At 33.6% G+C, this 19,502-nt stretch overlaps 1 protein-coding gene and 1 non-coding gene across 2 annotated transcripts in view; one reads left to right on the top strand and one right to left on the bottom strand.

Annotated features, from left to right (window-relative positions):
- Cps1 (carbamoyl-phosphate synthase 1) overlaps positions 1–19,502 on the top strand; it is a 115,710-nt gene that overhangs the window by 50,467 nt on the left and 45,741 nt on the right. The window contains exons 20-21 of the mRNA XM_026403348.2: positions 1,450–1,626; positions 5,007–5,125. Coding sequence (XP_026259133.1) covers positions 1,450–1,626; positions 5,007–5,125 — 296 coding nt within the window. The remainder of the gene's footprint in view (positions 1–1,449; positions 1,627–5,006; positions 5,126–19,502) is intronic.
- Positions 5,429–5,535, bottom strand: LOC113193047 (U6 spliceosomal RNA). Its single transcript, XR_003302094.1, has one exon. It is a non-coding gene; the product is annotated as a U6 spliceosomal RNA (small nuclear RNA).

Raw genomic sequence — 19,502 nt, forward strand, 5'->3', positions numbered from 1 at the left:
TATCTGCAGTTGGAAAGCTCAGAATTTATAAACAGAAACAAATATGATATGAATTAATCTGTCATAAAAGTAAAAATAGTATGTACATATAGGTGCTGTGAGAACGTAGGAGAACAATGTCAAGGAAGGCCATGATAATTATTTTACTGAAAAATGGTGAAATTTTTACTTAATAAAAATAAATTTCAATAATATAAAGTATTAAAAAGCACAAAATTTGAGCAATAGGTTAAAGTTATACATGTCTTTATTATATAAGTATGCTTTCTTGTTGAATGAAGTACACACACCATTTTGTACAAATTAGAATATGAATAGTAAATATATAGAGAGAATTATTTGTAGGACTAGTTTATTTAGGGCTAAATTTTAACTGGATAATACTTCAAATTTTATTAAATACCTTAAAAATATTTTCTTGGTTTTATGCTTCCATGCCTGGGCTATACAGAGTATAAATATATTGTCTAATTTTTAAAGGTATCATTATGAGTTGCTAATTTGATATCTGAATTGAACCAACACTTTTTTTTTAATCCATGCTATCATGAATCTTCCCTTATTTCTAATTAAATTTTGAAACAGTGTGAAAAGTTTATCTGTTTTACTTTAGTGTATTTTGAGTATGTATCTTGTCACACAATTGATTTGATGATTCATAAGCTGACATTAATGGGAATTCAAATCTATTTGAGGACTCATGGAAATTTACTGAAGGCAGCATTATGACTTTTATTATTTTAAATTGAAGTCCAGAAATGCATAGCAATCTGTTATTCCATGGAAAGTATCAAAAACAGTGTTTATTCAATGGGTAGGTTGCAAGATGTAACTTGTAACTTGTTCAAACTTAATCACCACATGTTTTTCCTAATTGATTAGTGTACTATTAGTTGTAAAGATTGTGGAAAGACACATTGAATTTGTCATGGAGAATTTAGGCTCCATCTATATTTAAAATCATAATCTATCAGTATTTGTTATGATTCTCAAGGTTCTGTTAATATTAATACTTTTAAGAAAGCCAACCCATCATGGATGCTAACGCTCATTTAAAAATAGTTCTGTTTTTGCTTTAATATGTCTGTTTTCTCTTTATTTGCTTTCTATCAGAAAGGACATTGTCATAAAAGCAAGAACTTATTGAGGAAGGGTCTGTATACTCTGGCCACTTATTCTTTATTTTAAGGTCTGTTGGTTCAAAGCAGGTACAGATGAACACAGCTGAATTCTCTAACAGAAGACTGACCTAATGTTAAAGACTTATTACACCTAAACCGTGGAGAAAGGGGAAGAGGAATTAAAAAAATTGCCTCCAAATTTGAGCAGTGTTCTCACTTATTTTTCATTCTTAAGCCTCTTGGGAAAAATATTCTGCACCCAGATCTGTAACAAATTAAAAAATAGTTGTTCTTTTCTTCATTATGATATCTCATATGTGCATTACAGGTCATGGCTATTGGTCGCACCTTTGAGGAGAGTTTCCAGAAGGCTTTACGAATGTGCCACCCATCAGTAGATGGCTTCACTTCCCGTCTTCCAATGAACAAAGAGTGGCCATCGAACCTGGATCTCAAACGAGAGCTGGCAGAACCAACCAGCACTCGCATCTATGCCATCGCCAAGGTGATATGTTAGGAGGGGTCCAGCGCTATTTTATTTTAGAATATGGTCAGGAATTCATGGATTTGGGGAAAAATTTTACTTGTCTTCAATAGAGACTTCTGAGGAAGACTGGAGTCCTACATGGATTTCATCAAATACTCTGTAATTAATGAAAAATAATGCTTTGTTAATTTGACTTTAAGCTTGGACTTAAGGGCACATTGCAGTTTTAAAGGATTATCACATAGATAAAATGTCCCTTCCTTTTAGTATATATAGTAGCTATGCTCTTTAGTAGATTTGACAAAATTGACTTGTCCTTTCCTATCACCTTCATTACTTATTCCTTGAAAATGTGTAAAACTGTATTTTACAAAGGAAGATGTATACAAGGCTATCATTGAGTATTTGCTACCTGAGACCCTAGAATAATCCTAATTATTTGCTTTTTTTCTGTGTTAAACAACAACTACAACAACTGACTATGAAAAAATCTCCATTATTATAGACTTTTCCATGTAATTATTTTATTGGTGTTACTTTTAGAACAAAAGAGCCCCACATTTCTCACTTCCATCCTCTAGTTCCTTTTTATGCAAATTAAATGCCAGATTAATCTCCTTTCATATTTACTGTGCTTAGAGTTTTGGAGTTTCAGCTCATCTGATTTTATAAAAGGTGACTTGGGCAGCTGGAATCTGTCTGGTCAGAAATCCCTGAATGGCTTTTTGACATTTAAAGAAGCACAGGCATTAATCCTTCAACAGTATCAAACCATACTCCGTCTCCAAAGCTCTGCTGACCATTTTATGTGTGTGTGTGCATGTGGGATTAGTTGATGAAAATATGAATTTTACCTTTAAAGAGGAAATCCGACTTTATAATAATTTGCCTTTGTAGCAACAGAAAAGTGCTGCTTATGATTTTTGAACTCACTTCATGAGTATATCCATATGTTGAGAGTCCTGGAGGGGAAGGGAAGAAGAGGAAGGGTTGCTTCCTTCATTGCATTTAATATGTGTTCTCCTCGATCTTATGGTTTTTACACACAGAATATTTAAGTACTATTGAAATTCTGAGAGATACTATTATCTTTTGATGAACACTTTTCAGTGTTAGGGGTTCAAAATTAGCATTTTTCTGGGGTGCTGGTAGAAGAGATTATTCTAAAAAGCCATTTCACCTTCATTTATTGTTCCTATTTTCATCTTTTATATAAAAATAAATCTGTGACATTCTTGTGTGTGAGGGTGTATGCATGAGTGTGTGTGTGTGTGTGTGTGTGTGTGTGTGTGTGTGTATTTTTTTTTTAACTCAGGCAAAGGATAGTAAATGGATTTTTCCTTTAAGTTTAGCAATCATGTTTCTGCCACGTTGAGGCAGATGAAAAAGGGAAGCATTTCCAAGTTCCCAGCCAGGCTGTAAAACTCAAGCAAATCTCTCATTCTTTTCTAACAGACTTATAAAGGATGAGAATTCAGGGCAAATGTGTGGAGTTTCGATCCTGTACAGAGTACCCTATGTACAAGCAAGAACTGCAGTGTCTAAGATATAAATTATTGTCTGCCAGAGTGCCAGGAGAAGGAACTGGTTTCTGTTTGTGAGAGGTCATCATTACTGTTCATTTCCACAGCAACCAGGAACTTGGTGATTTTGACAAAGAGTGTGAGGTTTGTGGAGAGCTGAAGGGGGAAAAAGAATGAAGGAAGTGTGTAAATCTTCGCTTGCTTTCATGATTTTAGAAAAGGGCAACTTGCTCTGAGGTCTGATTTTTGCAGAGTCTTATTTCAGGATGACTGGATCATCACCTCTTTTGATTTTGGGAGAATTCAGGGCATCATTTTTTTTTTTTTTTTTTTTTTTTTTTTTTACTTTTAGAACAGTAAAGCAACCTCAAACGTGTCTGGGGTCAATATGAACTTCATTGCAGCAGCATAACATGGCAAAACTGCTGTGTGTGAAGTCCCAAGACTGATGGGATTTTACTTTCTGTTGGAAACTGTGGATGTGACTGGAAGGTGTTCTTTCTCACAGTAAAATGACTGTGAGAACAGGATTCCAGGTCCTCCTGCAGTGTTCAGGATTGGATGACAATCTCATGATCTGTCAAAAAGCATAAGGATCTTAAGGCTCTATCCTCCTGATAATGGTGTTGATCATTCATTCAATCACTTGGAAAATAGGACAGATTGTAGTCCTGGGAACTCTGACTATAGTTTCAGGAAAAGTTAAGTAAAAGTGACATAAATGAACTTAGGAAATGAACATGACTTTGAGTGTTCCCCTTAGATGTCATCTTACTCTGGTCAATAGAATTGTGAGTCATGATATATTTCACCACTTAGAATCATGGTCTCTGATACTAGAAATAAGTAGGTCTAAGGAAACTAAACGTCCTTGGTTGAATATAATAGCAGCATTACTATATGTAGTAGTTACATATAGTTCCTAGTGAGGTTTAAAAATATAGAATATGATTCTAAAATAAGTGATTTTGAAGTATTACAAGGTTATTATTTTTCATTGGGTATATTTGGTGTGTATACATAGGCACATGTATATCTTTACATGCACAAAATAACAATAGACAGCTTTTGCATATAAAAGTTTTGGTTTTAAGAGTTTATCTCTTCTTTCAGATGCATTTTCTACTCTGCTTAATTACACAGTTGTAAGTTTTCATTTGAGAAATTGCTAAAGAGAACTTGAGAAAAAGGTTGTGCTGCCTATAGAACCTAAGTTATTACTACATTGTTCTAAAAAAAGTGTTAGGATTTTGTAAAATGCTTGTCTTAGCACAAAAGTCATAGTAACTGATTCAGAATAATTTTATGTTAGAAGTCTTCTGCAAAGCAATGTTCTAGAGAAATAATGTCAAGTCAGATGCAACCCATGGATTCTCACTGATTCTTGCATATTTGTGTGAATCTAGAACAAGGGCTTAAAAATATGCAATTTGCTGAAATATAACTATCATAAACACAAGCAAAACAATCATTATATCAATTCCAGATTTTCTTACCAATTTGATTTAACTATAGTTTCAAGAGATTCTATTAATTCCAAAGAGTTGTACCAAACTTGGAACATACATAATTGGTAACCCATTCGAAATTAAGAGGATATGGAGCCAGAATTTGTTAGGGTGACTGCCCTTAGCACACACCACTGTAACAGCTCAAGGCAGGCATCTGCTCTGTCTGCTCTCCATAGATGTAGTTGGCAGCATCTTTAGGTTTATTGGAAGGAATGTCAATGAGGTCAGTTTCATGCTTCATATCTAGGTGGTTAGCCTCCGGCTCTCTAAACAACACAGACAGGAATGGTTTGCTCTCTATTTCCAACCAAATAAGACATTTATAAATGTTTGCCAAAAAAAGTGTCTCTTCTCCTTCTGGCAGGCCTTGGAAGACAACATGTCCCTTGATGAGATAGAGAAGCTCACATCCATTGATAAGTGGTTTTTGTTCAAGATGCGTGACATTTTAAACATGCAAAAGACACTGAAAGGGCTCAACAGGTAAGCCAGTCTTGCTCTGATTCCCTCCACAGGGCTTCTATACAGTTTCTGAATAGTCTTCTTACTCTTACGCATTTGGCCAAAATTCTGCTTCAATGAGATAAGTAGTACTGACATTGGAAAATAATAGCCATAGCCAGAAGATAAGTAGGAAATTTTCAGATATTATTTTTTGAAAGATTTATGTTAATATTTTTAGTCATTTTCTACCTCCACTCTTGTTAGCACATATGTGATGATTTTATTAGGTCCTTTAAATTTACAAAAATCAGTTACATGTATGATTGTGTTATTTATTTATTTATTAATATAGAATATTTCATGAATTTGTGTGCCATCCTTGTGCAGGGGCCATGCTAATCTTCTCTGTATCATTCCAATTTTAGTATATATGCTGCCAAAGTGAGTACTGAATGTGTTATTTAATTACCAAACCTTATGCAGATTTAAATTTTATTAATCAGCAATTAAATGAATATTAGTCCTACTTTTTATAAATTCTTTCAAGATATGAAGGCTACATTTTCTTTTTTAAAGTAGTTTTTTAGTTGTTGATGAACCTTTATTTTATTCATTTATTCATATGTGGTGCTGAGAATTGAACCAGTGCCTCACACATGCTAGACAAGTGAGCTAACACTGAGCTACTTTTACTTTTTGATATCAAACCCAGCCCCTACTTTTACTTTTTGATATCAACTTATGCATTTGCTATATATTGATGAGAAAATGCCTTCATCTCGTATCCTACTGATGTTTTTAACTGTGGAATGTCTAGTTCAGCATACAAATAAGCCACATGCAAGTTTCTGTTGATAGACTCCTTACCTCTTCCTCATTTACATTTTTATCTCCTTCATAACCAATTATTTTAAAATTTTATTTCATGTTGAGAATATTCTAATAATGTCAGTACTTTAAAATCTACTTTAAATTTTTTCATGGGAAGACTGCTTGCTGGGGCATCTCAAGCTTATGACATCTTGGATATGTTTCAAACATATATCTTTGATAAGAGGGGCATTCATTTCCAAATTAAGAACAGACAGTATGGTCTTCTTTAGTTTCTCCCCTCTAAGAGGTCTCTAAGATAATCTCTTTTTGAAAAGAACCAGCTTAGGGATATGTTTAGAGAAGGAATTTTTTTTTTTGCATTTGAATTTTTCTCAAATGATTTATGAAAATGTAGAAAGTTTAATTAGTTACAATGTTGTTGAGGACAGTGGAAGTTCTGATAGCCTGGGTGACTCATCTATTTAGCAACTACAAAAATAGTTGGGTTGCTGTATTGGCTTCATTGAGATGTACACTATCTGAGAAATAAAAACACCTGCTTTTACTTTTAAGCAAAATTAGGTATTTCTTTATTCCACAATTTCCCATGTCAAATGCTTGATTTTGAACATTGGGGATTCCTATCTGACAGAGATGAAACTAGCTATAGTTGCCTGTAAATCATCCTTTCTAGAGATCACATAAAATGAGCAGTATATAGCAAATAAGTTAGGAATTGAGCCTATACATTCATCTTAGAGTTTTGCTGACTTAAGTTTTCCTTTTCTGGTTTATGCTGCCAGCAGAACTTCCATGTTGAATTATAGCCTGTTCTACTGTTCAATTTAAGGAACCTGATTTCAAATGCCTATGAAATCACTCCAATTAAACCACATGAGGGTGCTAGAAACTTACAGAGTGCCAGATGTAACAGTGCAAGAGACTTGGGGTGGAAAAGAGCAGATGTTATCGTGATTTAATTTCCACTTGATGTATATTCTTATTTTTGGACAAATTTAATGTTTTAATTAAATAGTTTTTGTTACATCTAGAAGGCAGGTTGAGATACTAACTAAGCACAAATAAGCATATATTGATAGTAAAAAAGGTCCTTGGAGGATTAGAATAGTTCACTGTCATAGATCACTTATAATATCTTTCTGACTTCCACATTCTGTTGCATTTATTAGCTGATAATTTGATGTTTTTGGTTTCCATTTGCTGACATAAATTTATTTGTAAAAAAGGCCCTTTCTCTTGTATCTTCAAAATGATCTACATTTAAAACACTTTATATATGGAGCTTTTAATAATGTAAAAGATTATAAAAATTATTTACATGCTGTGTAAGTTTGTTTTGATTCAGGGAGGCTAAAATGCTATTATGTAACAAAAGCTGACAATAACTTGGAGTGAAAGTCAATAGATGATCCATGGCATTAGTAAATATCTGAATTCATTATCTAACAGATACTTGACTTCATTTTTTTTTCTTTTTTTGGAGAGTTACTGGTGCATACATAGCATTATGATAATGACTGCTATTTAGAAGTGTTAGGTAAATGGAAAGAATGGATGGCCACTGAGGCTAGCTGTCTCAATCCTACCGTGGCACATAGGGGTCTGAAGTTGAAAGGAAAACAAAGTTGGGCACTCTTGTATTAAGGTGCCCATGTCCTTTTGCACTTTTCACATGGATCCCTGGGGAAATAGGCAATGGGGATCTCACTGGGAGAAGAGAAGAAAGTTAGAGGATGAGCATAGAATGCTAGACATTGGTTCAGTTCCTTCCTTGTACCCATAAGGGGAAGGGGAAATGGAGCCAGATAGATCATTGTGCAGGTCCCTGCCTGCTGTGGAGTCACGGACGCATTACCTCCTTCCTCTTGCTTCACTTCCTTTCTGATAATGTCTACTTCATAGTTTTGTTGTAAATCTTAAATGTTATAATAGTAAAGCAGTCCTGGCACATGATGAGTGCCTGAGACTTTGCCTTTTTTCTCCTGAAAATGAAAATACCACTTATATTATGAAGATTATTTCATGACTTCAAATATATGCATTTGAGGACTCATTTTACCAGTCATAATTTGCATTTACTTATTTATTTTGAAATGTATCATTTCTTTATGAAGTATTGCCACTAGTTTTAATGCCAGACCTATTTTTATAAGGAAGCAACGAAAACTAGTGATACAAAGACTATTATCAAAAGATTAATAGCACTCTGTTATGCTAATGAACCAAAATTCTCACTCTGCAATTGTTAGTCATGTCAAGTTCTTCTAAAATCCAATAAACATTCTTCAGGAGAGGATGAGAATATCACTTGCACTGATGGTCAATCTGTGACTTGTATTTACATATAATCATCTGAAATGAAGTCTAGAATTTGACTGCCAAATGAATATAGTCTCATATTTAGAATATATGTGAATGTCCATAGACAGATATAGGACAAATAAAACAATGATTATTGCAAGGTAGGCATTATGGAAATGACTAATTTCTATGCTTGTAAAAAAAGTGGAAATTATAGTAAAAGATTCATTTCCTGGAAGGATGGAGATAAACATATAATGAAACCCCAATCTTCTTCAGAGTGATTGGTCAAGATAGGTAGGCAATATTATAATTAACTTAGTATCCTGGTTCTGAACCCACACCAGAATTCAGTTTGTAGTCTCCAGTCCAGGAGCTGAGCAATGGCAGCCCTTATAAGACCTTCAGAGCAATATCCATTTTTAAAATTTAGGGGATAATCATTATTCAGACAGCTTCAGGAAAAAAAAATTCTCTTTCCCACTTGAGTTCATTGACTTTTTAATTTTCCTCTTAAATTGTTTATTGTTGCCCAAAGGCAAGCTAGACAAGTTGACCATTCTAGGTAGTCCCCCAAATTTATAAGCTAGTATAGTGGCATTAATCAACCAGGATGATAACATTTACAGTTGACTTCTTTAAGGTTCGGAAGTTTCTCTTTACTCAACTTGGTGTGAATTGTGTCATGCAGGATTCCAATTTTTCATGCATATACACTGGAATTTAGATGATTAATGTTTACTGAAGATGTATTAACTTCACATTAACAGATCATCCAGCAAGGAGTTTGAGAAAGATTATCAGAATTTTTAGTGAAACTGCAACATGTACATGAGCTCTATCCATTGGTCTTCACTGCTTAACTGTCCAAACTCAAGTCTGTGTGTCTTTCCTGTACTCACTCATCCTTCCAGCCCTGACTTCTATACCTTATGCTTCTCCTGTATAACATTTCCAAAAATACTCACTTAAAGAAAACTATGCTAATTTTGAGATATTAACAATTATAAAAATATTTCCTATAGTCCTTTTCTCCACTACCACACAGACTTAATCTTAGTCTTGCAAAAAACCCCAGTTTGGAGAACGGAAGTACAGGTATCACTTATCAAATACATGTTTCAAATGTCTTCATTAACTAGGTTCTCCTGATATAGCTTATTCTCTGTAGTAACAACAGGATGGATTTAGAACTCTGTTAATATAGAAACTTGAGTTTTGATTCAATTCAGTAATTCTGAATATCTTCTAAATGTAAGATAATAATTACTGAATTTTTGGACTATCTATCAGGTACTGTGTCAACCACACTATTTTGTTCAATATTTCCACAGCGTTAAGTTTGCAATTTCTTAATATGACTGATAAATTCAGCAGCTTCTTCTGTATCACATACTAATAAATGACAAAATTGAGATCAAATCTGAGTAGGACTCAAGAACCTGGAACATTTGATATTTAACCTCTAATATTTGATATGTTAAGTATGTAACTGTGCCTATATATGTATACAGACACAAAATATATGGTATTGGTAAGGAAAGGCAAATTTGATAACATCCGGAAGAAACCAGATGACACATAAAAGGCACTTCCAGTATAGTAACAGCAGTCAATAAAAGGCTGATAGTCCTATCACTTTGGACCCAGCACACAGAATAAATATTTTAACTATATTCATAATAAATAGAAAAGCACAAGTGTAAGATTTCTCAGTTGGATTGCTAGTGCTATAAGGAAGGAAGGGTGTGGTCTATAATAGGACTTCAGAAACTTACACTCCATTTTTATTTATAATATCAATTTGGAGTAGAAAGTTTAGATTGAAAGATAACCATTCTGTTAAACACACACACACACATACACAACACACACACAGAGGCAAGAAAAAATTGTGAGAGTACTAATTGCTAGCTTTGAACATCTGTTAAATCCTTTGCCTGCTATTCTAAAATTAATTATTTTATTTTGGTTTTTGGGTTCTTTAGCTATTTCTGACTGATACATTCAGCTCAAGGATGTTATTATACCTGCCTAACTTGTAGAATTTTTCTCTTTTACTAGCTAAAACTAAGCTGCATTAAGTTTTGAATCCTTCCAGTGATTAGCTTAAAGACAGCCAGCCTCTGATGTTAAATTACCAAATGGAAGATTTTCTGCCATTTGTGATGATTGTTTCTTCTTTTGCATTCCATTTAATTTGGGCAATTTTCCTGGAACGGTCCATTTTGCTCTCTGTTTTTTATTCACAATGCTGCTATTTATATTGGTATTTTTGTAGATGACTGTTTAAAAAGAATCTGTTTTCACCCATTTTAGATGTTCAAAACTAGGGCACAGAACCAATGAAATGAAGTTTATAGCACATAAGTTTGGAAGCTAAGGTTTGGATTTCTCTATTAATTATTGACATAATTAATGGGTTTGGGTATAAATTATGCAGAAATTTCTTTTATCCAATATTCTATAGATTTCATGGGTTTTATTTTTGTTAAATTTTGATAATATTTTCTTCCCCCTTCACTGGCAGTTACTGCTATAGTTAATGTAGTAAGAAAGAATAAAGTGTGGTTTTGAAGGATCTGATTTTCATCTGAACATCACTGTGTTCAGTGTGATAAACTATGCCCATTGGTGAGTGCTGAAAATCATAGGCATGCCTATTGCTTAGGAAAACAATCTAGGGCAAGCCTGGCGAGTTCCACTTGGGCATTCAAGTGCTAAATTGAGCTCAGTAAAGTTGGCCATTTCCCTGCAGCCACAAACTTCTGGCAGATGTAATAATGCAGGTGTCACCTTAGCTGGAACACTCCCTTTGAACGTCCTCTCCTACACACGGTAGTTCTATTGACTTTTTATTTAACTTGCTCACGAAGCATGGCAAAATCAGACAAGAACGTTTTGTGCTTATATTTGATTGAAGTTTCCAGGAGAAAATTGTCACCTAAGAGTTGTTAGATGTAAGAAAGAGAGTGGTCAGCCCTTTACTTTCTGGTGGTTATTTGTAATTTCTTATAGAAAAAGTTAACAACTTTAGCCTTATTAAGTATGAAAGTAAATTAGAAAAATATGTGTGTATATACAATTATAACAGTCACATATGATAACTTTTATGACTCTTTAGTATGTCATGCTTATGATACCATTTGTCTTTTTGGATATAGAAATGGGAATGGAGATCCTGTGACACTTTAGTGGAGTCTTCTTGGTTTGATGTGCAGAAATGGTCTTATGTCTGTTAGTTTCACTACCAACTCACACTGTATTTTTAAGTCTCATTTTCACTTTATTAAAAAGCAAAAACAAAACAAGATAAAACAACCCCAAACAACTCCCTTCTTATTTTGCTGGGCTTACATACAAATAGCTGAATATATAATGTACTGCATGTAAAGTATTTTACATTAAAGGAAAACAGTCCCACCAGTTACTATATATTACCATCCTCTGGTTGTACTTATACTGTAATCTACTTATTAAAGCTCTTAAAGAAAACTAAAAATTCAGGCTTACACAAACATGTTATTTTTTCCCTCCGCAAAAGAGGAGTATTACTATGTGAAATTTTATGCCTCTGTGAATTAATGTCAAAACATGTTTTATTTTTAATTTCGTTTTATGTTCCATATGATAGGATATTTAAGGTGATATAATGATTTGATAAGATTTCGTTAATTTTTTAAACTAATGATTTATTAAATTAGATATAACATAAAATTTTATTTTGTTATATCTAATCAAATATTTAGTATTCTGAGATACTTTATTTATTTTTAAAATGTTTTTTATAGTTTTGACAAGTAATTTTGAATTGTTGATAGTGTGAAAGAGTATGATTCTGATACAGACAAGATTAATGTTTTACTTAAGAGATTTTCAGTGTGATATCTAGATTATTCACAAAATGTGTATTTTTAATTTTCTATATATTAATTCTTATGTTTGACAGCTACAAAAATCTTCAGTTGCCTTAAGATAATTACATGTTTATAATGTGTATGTATCTATTAATAGACAGTAATTATTAAATTATCTCTAATCTTAACATGATGAGTGATTCATTTACATGATGGTATTTCTCTTTATTAGGAGCTACATGACCATATGATATTTAGCTAGTCAATTATTAATATTTGTTGGGTACTCATTGTGTACAAGGCATTGTATCGGGTATATACCCTTTGTTCACAAATAATTCTTGGTCATTAATTTGCCTTCAATGGGTTTAAACTCTTATACTAATAGCTATGCATAGACAGGATGCATTAATGGACATGTAAGAAACAGAGACACAAAGAAATGAAAGGTGAACCAAGGTTAAAAAGAAGACTGGCTTTTGCACATGTATCAAGTATTAATCTCAACATAAAAGTTTCTAGGAATTTGTGTGTCCCTACCCCATATTTCATGGCAGAAATGATGGCTTATGATGTTAAGTAAACTTTCCAGTGTTTCACAGGTAGTACATGTTGGAGCCAGGATTTGGTTTTAGGACTTTCTGAGTCCAAGGGAAGCATTCTTTTCTTCAATATGTTATCCTGTCATGGGAGCAAAGGAAAGAGAGAATTTCCTATAAAATAAATAAAATAGGAAGAACAGTATTGTATGGCTTAGAGAAGAGAATTAGATGAGTCTATCAAATTCAAATTTGATTATAGGAAGGTATGAGTGGAAAAGGAGATTCAAACTACCAAATATGTGGAAGTAGGTAACTGTATGAATCCTATTTAAGAAATGACAAATTGTTCTTATATTTTTCTTTATGATATGTTTTATAAAAGTAAGACTCTTACTACAAAATAGTTAAGGCATTTAAGTACCGCCATGAAACTACATGTTATCTACCTATTTGCCATTGTTTCTAAGAGTTGAAGCCACAAAATTTCTTTGCACTGTTCTATAATTATTACATAGTTAGAAGTATCATCCCTTAATTAAATTGCAAATTCCATTAGGGCAAATCCCAAATAGCATAATGTCTTAATATACTTTTACTTAGGTCTAGTTTTTAGGTCTTTCCTCATCAGAAATTTTGTTAATTTGTATTGAGTCCAGAATGAAATTCATAATTCTAAGGTACAATGTTAATTCTGAAACAGACATATTTTCTATTTCTCTATTTACCATATATCTTCTTGGGAATTATTGTAAAGTAACAACAATATTTATATGGCAATGTACCATTTTAAGAGAGAAAGAAATATTGTTAAGAAAGTGAAAATCATGATTTCTCAGTCATAGCAAAGGTGGGGGAATTGCAAAGGAAGAAATGCATAATGTTCATAAAAATGCAAAGTGTTCATAAATATTCCTAGTTTCTCAAAGGGATGAACAGAATTGTTGATTGGAAAGTATGTAGTTCAAGGTATAAACTAACTCTGTGTTGAAAGATATTATAAATCAGCATTCCTTTGTTTTAATTTTGTGAGTGGTTATACATTTTAAGAGGAATATTCTGATAATATTCTCTTAGCTAGGAATATTCTGAATAAGTTTTTTCCTAATTGAAGAGGATTTAGCTAATTGTTTTATCAAATAGGGATTATATACATGTAAGCATTAAATTATTCAAAGGTGCATTATAAAATCTTTATTGCCTATTGAGAACAAGCCCGCATTTTGTATGCTTTTTCCGAAAAAAGTACCCGTGTTTTCAAGTTTTTGCATTTTCTGAAAAGTTTTTGTGAGAAATATTCATAAATATTTTCAATTGTATTGAAGAATATGAATTGATGAACCAAAAAAAGGGCTAGGGGAAACCAGAGTATTTATAGTACAAATATTTGCATTTTCTGATGACTTTAGAGCACATTTCTATTATAATACAGGTGAAAAATACCACTCTATCTTTATGGATGGTGAACTGAGTCACACTGAGGCAGGTGTCTCGTACTTATGTCACGCCAGGCAGAGGAAGGCAGGGAATTTTGCTCAGGGCTTCTGCCTTCACTTCTAGTCACTAACCCTTTTCAAAAGCTTCTTTTTAGAGATATGACTTTTAAATCAGACAGTTGGAGATCAGTTGCTCCTTAGCTGTCAAGTTGTGAGCTGCATGTTTCCCTGCCTGAATTGTTGACCCCACTTAGAGAAGAAGCATTGTGAGGAATGTGCCCTTTCCAGAACTCTAGTGGGGAAATACAGGGAGCCTGGCAGGAAGGAAGCAGGTCACCTTTAGAAAATGTAAACAGAATTTTCGAGGCTATGGAGACCTCAGATAGGATATCCTCTTAAAATTTTGCTTGATTTATAATAAATCATGTATATATATTCATGTATATGGACACATATTTTTCTTTTGAATAAAGTGTATCTGCCCTGCCCTCTGTGTTTATGTGGCTCTGAGTAAAACAACTGAGCAAAGAATGGAAATTAAATTCAGGCAAAACAGGCTGCCAGAGCAAGAACTAGAGAAGTTAGACAAGCAGTCACTGATCCCAGATTTTTTTTTTAACGTGTTAATTAATACCTGGGATGCCTGTAGTGGGGCAAGTCCCCGGGTCTGACCTTGGAGATGGAGTGTGGGATTTCATCTCCAGGAGCAGAGGAGGCAGCCATGTCTCCTGAGGGTGGAGAAAATGCTTGAGAGCACATTCTTTCCAAAAGATCAGTTCTGATCTGCAAGGAATGACAAGTATGGGGGCACTCCCTGCCTTGAGGTGTGGGTACAGGAGTGCTACACAGGAGAGGGAGGAGAAAGAACAGAGGTGCAGGGCTAAATTTAGGTGACTTGCCAGTTTTGTTCTGCTGAGCTCCTGTTCTTGTCCTCCTCTGCCTCTTTTCCTTCCTCTAGGTCTTTATCCTTAGGCATCTGCAGTCTGGAAGCACACATTACCTGCTGACTTTTGTACTAAGCACTTTATGTGTTTATTCTTTCACCTAATTGACAAGTTCTTTTCTCAGTTGAGTTGGAGCCAGACTCTAGGATTTGTCCACTTTCTAGAAGTCAAAGAAAGTTATGTATCAGATATTATACATCCATGGCTTGGGACAACAAATGTGATGTTTGGAAAAGTACTCTGTGGAGCTATGACTTGATTTAAACAAAGACCGTAGGGAGGCTTTAAAATATAGGACTTTTTAAAATAAATTTATGTAACACATGAAAATGCTCAGTCTCAATTTTCTGCTGAGGCTTTATAAAGTGTGCCTTTTTATCTTGAGATTTAAATTCTGGATCTATATTCATGAAAATCCCAGGGTTTTATTTACTGAATACATTCTCTTTATTTTTGGAAAAGTATGCATTGGATGGATTTAGAATTGTGAATAAACATATTAATCAAGAATAACAAACAACATTTCATATCTAGACTTTGCCTTTTAGTTCAGTCTAATTAGGTAAGACTTATTTGGTTAGAAGCATACTTTTTTTTTAATCTGTAAACTGTTTATTTCTGAAATTTTCCATTCAATATTTTTAAACTAAAGTTGACTACAGGCAAATGAAAATGCATAAAGCAAAATCACACATAAAGGGGTGAAGCATACTTTTTTTTTTAATGTGACAAAACTCTATTATATACTAACAGACAGAATTTATTCTTTGGGTTAGGTGGTTTCCATCTTAAATCTTGAACAGAGAAAGAGTCCTTGCACTTTTCAATTAAGAATCATGGATAAATAAAATGTGATTTATTAAGCTTCAAAATTGCAAATAACTTGTGCTATGTTATTTGCCTCATTATTAGTATTTTTTTGTTCATAGAACATAATTATAATATTATATTCAATAGCATATAAATGGCTTTGCCAGATTGAAAATAATGTCACAATATTTTTGGACTACTAGGGTTATTAATGGTTTATAAAACGATAAACACGGAATTGGGGATGTAGTTCAGTGTTAGAGCAATTGCCTCGCATGTGCAAGGCCCTGGGTTCAATCCCTAGCACCACAGGAAAAAAAAATATGACTATAGGATTCAGGAAATTGAAAATTACTTATTTAAAAATATCGACAGCTTGTAAGCTGTTTATTTCTGAAATTTTCCATTCAATATTTTTAAACTGAAGTTGACTACAGGCAAATGAAAATGCATAAAGCAAAATCACACATGAACTTTTCATAAGGTTTGTTTTTCATTTTGATTTTGTTACTGTCGTTAATAGCCTTGAAGGTTAAATATGGTTTTAGGTATGCCATTTCTTGAAAACTGATTCTTATATTATTATAGCATTGTTTGATGATGCTAAATGGACTCAGATCCTAGTACATAATTTTCATGTTACCATACTTTTACCTGAACATGGGTGTAGGTATTGTTTATCCTGTATATGAGATAAAATGATAAGGCCTTTCGAATGGAGCAGAGGAAATGAACCAGGGAGAAGGAGGCATGGAGAAAAAGGGGAAATACTGGGGAATGGTTTTGAAAAAATTACATTGTTATATCATGCACATGTATAAATATGTAACAATGAATACTACTATTATGCATAATTATAATGCAATAGTAAAAATGTAGACTAAAAAATCAAGGCCTTTAATTCCTTCAAAGATCTCATTGCTACCCAGAACCAAGCTATGATGCTCTTGAAAATTAAGAGAAATAAGTAGTATTTACCCAGTTGTGCAGATTTTTATCATTTGCTTTTCTAAACATTACTTATTTTTTTGACTAATGTCTTTTGCATTTCTACTAGAAAGTGGGTTATACCTTATCTCTTTGCAAGAAAGGATGAGTAGACAAATAGCTGCTGAACTGATGGAATTACTGTGATTGTAGCATGGTCTGAAACCTGTGAAATGCCACATATAATCATCGAAGCCATGCAATGTTTAAGGGAGAGGGAGGTAAGGGCTATGTGAGGCAGAGAACATACATCTCACTCAGGCCTCTTTTCTTATTAAAGAAGGTGTCATTACTGAGCATCAGACCTAGTGAATTTTCAGGTTCTGCCTTTTGGGAGATTTTTTTTGAAAAAGAAGATAATAAATTGCAAGCCCACCTCATAATTGTAGGCCAAGTGGAGTGCTCATTTTCACATTAGAGCTTGTGCAATCTGGAGGGAAATTTGTTTAGTATTACTTGTGAGTTGGTGGATCAGATAAAAGCCAGTCAAGTGGAAGAGAGGACTGTGTGAAGTGCGCTGGTTCCCCTGGTAATTGCAATGCTGCAGGCGTTCCTCCAGTCGGCTAATAGATTTCCCCAGCTCCTCTGTGCCAGGTGAAAATTTCCTCATTAAGGGGAATTTATTCCATTTCCTTTTATCATTTATTATTGAAGAATAAGTGTGAGTGGAGGAAGTTTCAGAGGTGACAGGGTGGAATTTTAAACAACAACAACAAAATCTACATTGGAAGTCAGAGAGAGAGAGAGAGAGAGAGAGAGAGAGAGAGAGAGAGAGAGAGAGAGAGAGAAGAAAGGCTTGTATTGTTTATAAACCAGAGAACACGCAAGAAGCTGAGCCATGCTGTCTAAAGTTAAAAGATTACAGGCAGAGTGTGTAAAAGTCTGATTGCCTGGTTTTAAGACATTTCTACCCCCTCTAAAAATTTCACACTGTCATTTTGTGCTGCTAACTAGAGAAGAACTAAAGATTATGGAAAGACCAACATCATAACCATTTGGTGTATCTCTGTTTCATTGTTTCGGTTTTATTATACAGTGATGAATGTCTAACCTTTGAAGAATTTGCCCTTGAACTCTGAAAGCAAGGAAAGCTGGTAGGGAAAGAAAAGTGTATATAGCATATTTTAGAGGATATAGTTCTGAAGTATGGATTTAATGTGCATATGTTTAAAAGAGTAAAACTAAATGAAATAATAAGACATATAAATATTTATTACATAACAGAAGGATAATTTATTATACGTATTTTAAAACTGTGTGCTTTAATGCAATATGCTCCATTTATTTGATCACTAGTTTGGTATAATGCTCCCTTGATTTACAATATAATATAAATGGTGCATTCCCTATTGATGCTTCAAAAAGCAGTTTTGAATTATAAATCTGGCATTTATATTTCTTTTAGTAATTATTCTGTTTTGAGTTTGTTCCAAATTGAGGTATTCATTTTCCTTTAGAAAAATAAAAGTGTTATAGTCTTGTTCCCTAAAATAAGGTTCTCCTTAGCTTGATTGAAAAACAAAAACAAGAAACTTACTATGTTGGAAGTTCTTTTTATCAGACAAAATGGAGAATATGGGCAGATGTGGAGGTATTGAATCTCTACGTTGTTAAGTGAACTTTATGTTCACTTAAGATTATTCATCTTGAATTTGACTCTAAGGAGGTTTAACCTTATCTAAATCACTGGCCCAAAGCTAATGAATGGTGTCTTCAAACTGTCTCTTCTCTTATTTTATTATAATGGGACACAAAATAAAATTTTGTATTAGAATGTAAGGAATAAAGTCCATTTTCTTCTGTGTATAATGATATTTCAGCCATCCTTGTGTTACACAGAAGAGAAAACAAATTAGGGAAATACAGAGGGAGTCTATGTGTTCCTCTTTTAGAGTTAGGTGTACCCTGCAGAATTACATAGCACTCAATTTGGGAAAGGAGCTTACTTGTCTTTGCAATTGCTATGATAGGTCAGGATTAATGTCAGTTTCCCAGTAAGGAGGGTTCCAGAATGCTTTATGTTATTTCACAAATACATCTAAAGAGTAGAAATTAATAACCAAAGAGATCACGAGGGGAATGCTACAAAAAATATACCACTTTGAATTTTGTAAGAATGTACTTTTTCAATGTTTGCATCCATGTCAAGGTAGATGAACATGAATGTGGTAATATACCATTTTGATTTAATGCATTCTGATTTTCAAGACACTGAAAAATATGATATTTACTATTGATCTAGCTATTTGAAATCTGGGCAAGGTTAAAGTAGTTTTTGGCTCATCAGGAAAATGTTCTAAGAATCAGTTATTGAGCTTAAAATATGCACTGTGAAGGTCTAACTTTATGTATCTGTTTCTGGTTCTCACTTGGTGTGCTTGAGGGGGCAGGCAGAAATAACTTCACCCTTGTTCTAAAGTACCATGATCATTACTTTGTGTTATTATCACTCTTCTCAGTCAACCCCTTTAACTAATGAAAGCTCTCTGGGGTAGGGGATTCTCAGGGGAGAAGTAATAACTGAGTGAGTCTTAGTGACAGAAGGCTATTTTCTTTTTTGCACCAGAGCTTAGCACAAAATTAATTCACTTTTTAATGTAGAAGGCCAATACAGTCCATCAACCTTTCTTTCCTTTCTCCTGTCCTCCCTACCTTTGTTCTCCTTTTCTTTCATTTCTTTACTGACAGGAGTCAAAGTTTTATTTTGT

Source organism: Urocitellus parryii, chromosome 1 (assembly GCF_045843805.1).
Source record: "Urocitellus parryii isolate mUroPar1 chromosome 1, mUroPar1.hap1, whole genome shotgun sequence".
In the NCBI taxonomy this organism is placed as follows: Eukaryota; Metazoa; Chordata; class Mammalia; order Rodentia; family Sciuridae; genus Urocitellus; species Urocitellus parryii.